This window comes from Alligator sinensis, unplaced genomic scaffold (assembly GCF_000455745.1).
Source record: "Alligator sinensis unplaced genomic scaffold, ASM45574v1 scaffold368_1, whole genome shotgun sequence".
In the NCBI taxonomy this organism is placed as follows: domain Eukaryota; kingdom Metazoa; phylum Chordata; order Crocodylia; family Alligatoridae; genus Alligator; species Alligator sinensis.
In genome coordinates this window covers 2,806,266-2,811,370 of record NW_005842025.1, presented here as the reverse complement: position 1 = coordinate 2,811,370, position 5,105 = coordinate 2,806,266, and the positions used below count along the sequence as shown (strand labels likewise).

The window sequence follows — 5,105 nt, the reverse complement described above, 5'->3', positions numbered from 1 at the left end:
ATTCCTGACACAGCACTGGCTGAAGCCACGCCCCTCCGGGAGCCACACCCCCCTTATGGACACAGACATACACACAGACAGATGGACTAAGCCATATATATATAAAATTCTCCACATAAATGGGGTTTCTACCTACATCAGAGCTGCAAAGCTTAGTTCCAATGTTTGCGTGTTAACATTTTGCTGCAAAATACCGTTAAAAAGTACAAATGATTGAGATTCTTGAATGGCAGATATTGGAGAAATGCAGGGAATACACTCATATCAAGCTTAGTTGCGTCTGTAAATACACCTCATGTAAGAGGCAGTGCAAAACTAAACAACTTCAGCAGAACCACTGAAAGGTGTGCCACCCTGTAATTCCCTAGCACACAGAAGGATCACACCCTGGCCGTACCTCCTCCAGATCCTTTCTACGCATCATGGCATTAGGAGGAAATAGCATCTGTACATGGGACACAACGGAATTACAGTTTTTCTGTCTCTCTTGTGGTCTGGGCCTCCAGTGTAATAACCAGGTACAATTGGGGCATAATTGTTCTGAAATGTGATGGTGAAGTTACTCCCAGGACTGCTAACCATGATTATCAGACAGTGCTCCATTTTTTTTAAAGTTTGTTATTTTACAAAGCTCTGTACCCAGCTCATGCAAGCACTGTTCAACTTGGCAACACTCCATGTTTGCTTGGGGGTAGGGAGAGGAGGGAAATGAGTGTGTGGAGGGGTGGGAGAATTAAAAAACAAAAACACCACACTACAGTAGACATACTTACTGTTGCAAATCCACACTCCACCTTGCTGATTCTCTCTATGGATTCCACAGCATCTCTTCCCAGTTCCAGAAGGGTAGGATCTCGTGTAGCACGGTACAGATACATTGCACTCTCAATCAGCTCTGCAAAAAACCCAACAAACAGCTACTTACTGTAGGGTAAATGCAGGGAAAATACCACTGTGACTTGCACGAATTCCACATTGTAGTTCAAAACTGTCAAAATACTGGCCCAGTTATAGCCTCCTGTACTGCCTGTCTATAAGCACGGGTACCTGTATATTTACCAAGGATATGCAAAGCCTGAAATAAATGGCAAACTGTTTCAACTAAGACATCATCTATCCAATGCAAAGTTAAGATAAAATTTTATTTCCCCAATTGTTGGGGGGGGAGGGAAGGAAAGGAGGGATATAAAAATGAAATGAAAAACAAATGTTTTAAAATAAATCTTTCATGAAAAAGAAAACCTACTTTCCTGACTAAGGATTTTGCTACACAAATTTCAGCATCATTAAGGCTGTTAGCCACTGAAAATAGGGTTATTATTAGTCATGGGAAAAAAATTAAAAAAACTCCAAATAGATAACATATACACCTAGGCTTTCCTTATTATAAATAGTTGTAAGTTTGTAATTGCTACTAAAGCACTATAATACAGTGTTAAGATAAACATTTCTGAGAATTATAGCTCAGGCATTTGTGACGGGCAAATATTGTAATATTCCTTGCTGGAAATGGAAAATGCTAAGGAGTGGATTTGGTAACCAAGTTACTATAGAACTAGAAAGGGGAGCTAACAGGCCATTAAACATTGGTTACATTTAATTGTCAGAGTAAAAGCAGGACTCAACACGTTTGTTATTTTTTGTTTATGTTACCAGGTCTAAGTGGGTATCCCTCTCGCTTTTCCACGGTATAACCCTGAGGAATGTTGTAGAACTCAGGAAGTCCACCAAACTGCTTCCACACTGTATAATAATTGAGGAAAGTCCGCATGGCATTATCAATGTCCCCTATAAGGCTCTAGGAAAGAGGAGGGAAAATACAAGATATCAGATTCACCCAAAGAACCTTGTCTGCCTATGTCCTTAGACCAACATGGCTACAACCTACACCCCTGTATCTTAGTGAAGTGGCATTCAAAGAGTAAAATGGCAGAGATCCATTTTAAAAGTTCTCCCAACGTCATTAATGGCGAAAGTCATCTAGTGAATATAATTAAACATTAATAATATGCAGACTAAAGAACTTACAAATAGATTAAACTAAAGAGAGGAAGTACATTATGCTTCTCTGTTTAACTCTATTCCACATACCTGACACAATGCAAGTTTCTTTGGTTTTTAGATCCCTTCTGATTGTTGTGGGAGTCTTTCAAAACCTTTTAAAATGAGTTAGTTTCATTCCCTAGAAGAGGCCCTCCTGTAGCTGCCTGCCTCCTGTAAACCAGCTGCCCAATCAATTAAAAGCACTAGAAGAGAAGCCTGAACTACTCAAAATTACTTCAATAAACTCTAAAATACAAAGTCAGAAATGAAAAGGATTTATGCTGGTATGGGAAAAAGTTGGACTGTCTTTTTAAGGCTGCCCGATCTACAATGTCACAACACAAATAGGTGTATTTTAACCAAGTTGGCCTGTCTCATTCAGGTTTAACACATTTGCTTGTTTTTTCAAAAGAAGTGTAGATAGTGTACATCCACTCCATCAAAAGGTGGAAACAGCGTAGATTGGACTTCACTCAGATAAGAGCCAGATTGTAATCATGACAATGGACAACACAGTTTTTGTTATATAGAGAGGCCCAAGATGGGGCTGAACAAAAGTAATGATGTATTACCATGATAGTTCCTACCTGTAAGCCTGGCCAGTAAGCCTCCAGGGACTGAAAGATGGGCATAGACACTGTCCCTTTGTACATCTGAACCCACAGGTACCAGTCATCAAATTTTGTGTAGTTCTTAATGGCTTTGTTATATTCTACAAAGAATTGAGGAAAGGAACGTTAACAAAAAATGTTAAAAATACTAGAAGGGAAGCTCTCTTTTCAGTGTGGTCCTGTCAGATTAACAGAGCTTTCATACCTCCTGTAAAACTGACTGAGGTATGGATCACTCAAGAATCACTACAAAGATGATTACCTATGAAAAGGACTTTTAGTGGGTTGTTGCATCATCTTACTGTAGGAGAAGAGATGACAGACAATGTATTGGAAAGAGGAAAATATAGCTCAAAAGGGGGTGAAATCATAGTTCTATGAAACAGCAAAGAAGTTTTATCACTGACTTCTGTAAGACCATCCATATACTTCAAGAGAAGCCAAAAGCAAGTCAATAATGTAAAGAAGTCTCAGGTAACACTTCCAACTGGTCTTTATCAATGTGCAAAGATACCTCAGGAAATCTAGAATCAATCAAATCTTACAGATCAACAATTCTTACCTAGGAACATGGACATCAGTTCCTCATCCTGCAGGAGAATGGCTCCTTTAACAAGGTATTCAAAATAGGAATCTACCCCAGCACCGATCCCAGCATCTTGGGCTACCCATTTGGCAGTGACCACATCTATGTGATTACCCACCTGTCAGAAAGGAAGACTTTAAGAAGAAAGCAAAAGTCTGCCTACTACATGCAAAATTCTGAAATTAGGATAATCTTTTATTTCTGGAATGCCTTGGAACAAAATGAAATCCAGAACACCTGGAAAAATAGACACCTAAAGCAACAATAGCCATGTCATCTGGATTTCATCATAATTTTTTCATCTCCACACTGAATTGACAGTCTTCTCCATTTCATAAATACTTGTTTTTTATTAAGGAACGGGACATGGGAAGGGATGTGAATGGTGACACGGAAACCATTTTTTTTTACATTTTTAAGATGCAGCATTAACACTGCATTGGTATATCTTACCTGAAATTTTTGTTGGTTAGGTGCATATGCTCAGGAATATAGGGTAGTTGATATTTTCTTCCTAAAACTCTCAAGATTTTAAGACAGACAAGGAAAAACCTAATTTGGGGGACCTGCACTGTAGCTTAATAAAACTATAACTAAACACTCAAAGATCTTCCTCTGTCACAATCCATGTGTGCAACAAAGATTTGCAAATTACAATTATTTTATATTTAATTTGCCATATGCCTGGTCTTCATTGAACATATGTGAAGTTGGACCTTTAAAGTCAAAGTATTTCTGAGTTTTGTACTCCACAAAATGTGAGTGCCAAAGAAACATGTCTATGCTATCAGGGGGTCACATATGCCATACTTTTCTCCCCAAGACTTAACTTCAAAATATCTGAAAGGACAGCCTAGATAAAACACCTCCCTCCTGGAAATAATAAAATTAACCTCAGATTAATGCTGAAACTGAATGCTGAATTCAGTTTTAAAACAGCATTTTAAAAAAGGAGATCAGTGCTGTATTACTGTAAGAAAAAGATTAGTTAAAACCTATGCAAATGTGAAAACAAAACAAAAAAAGCAAGTGTACCCATCAGCTGTTTCTGGGATGAAATACAGGAACCATATTACGTGGTATTGCAGTGCTAGAGGACAGGAGGTGGATACTGAAGCTGATGATTCAGGCATTCTGGAACAGTACATTAGATATACAACTACTAGGACTACAGTTATTTACCTAGCACTGTTAGCATTAAGGGACAGAATTATTCAATAAATTTACAATAAGCTAACTTAAGAATGGATCCCATGCATTATACAAAAAGTAGTTAAAAAAAAACCATGGATAAAACACTCACTAGTCCAATATCAGAGCGATTTTTCCACAGGGCCTTAAGAGCTTTCCTGGCTGCATCCTCAAACACTGGATCACCTGTAAGATGGCTTAATGTGGCAAATTCCACTATAAATGTCCCAATGCCAGCAGTACAGGTAACTGGGGTCTCTCCAGGGTTTACTCCGTGCAACAAATTCACTGTCCCAAATGGCATCCCAGTTGGGGTCTGAAAAGCTTAAACATGTTTTTGTTCATATCAATGCACAATATTTAACAAGGTGTCAGCAACTGCCTGTCTCTTATTCAACTGCGTGTACATCAACAAGAGACCAGAGGATGGAGTAGCTTCCAACAAGTGCACAAACTAAATCAGGGGTGGGCAGTTATTTCAGCTGGAGGGCCACTTACTGAGTTCTGGTGAGCTGTTAAGGACCGCAAGGACAGGTGCCCCATCCCCTGCTATCTTGGAACTGGAAGTCTCACTGCTAAATCATGGCCTTTGCCACCAAAGTCCCTCCCCTTGCCCCCAGAAGTACTCCTTTAGGGGGATTGCCATCTTGGAACCAGAACCCCGCCCCCACCCC

At 39.3% G+C, this 5,105-nt stretch overlaps 1 protein-coding gene across 1 annotated transcript in view; it reads right to left on the bottom strand.

The window, feature by feature from the left end:
• Positions 1 to 5,105, bottom strand: part of LOC102378524 (ER degradation-enhancing alpha-mannosidase-like protein 2) — a 20,704-nt gene that overhangs the window by 1,269 nt on the left and 14,330 nt on the right. The window contains 5 exon segments of the mRNA XM_025202437.1: positions 774 to 895; positions 1,654 to 1,798; positions 2,631 to 2,755; positions 3,217 to 3,358; positions 4,544 to 4,755. Of these exon segments, the coding sequence (XP_025058222.1) occupies positions 774 to 895; positions 1,654 to 1,798; positions 2,631 to 2,755; positions 3,217 to 3,358; positions 4,544 to 4,755 (746 nt within the window).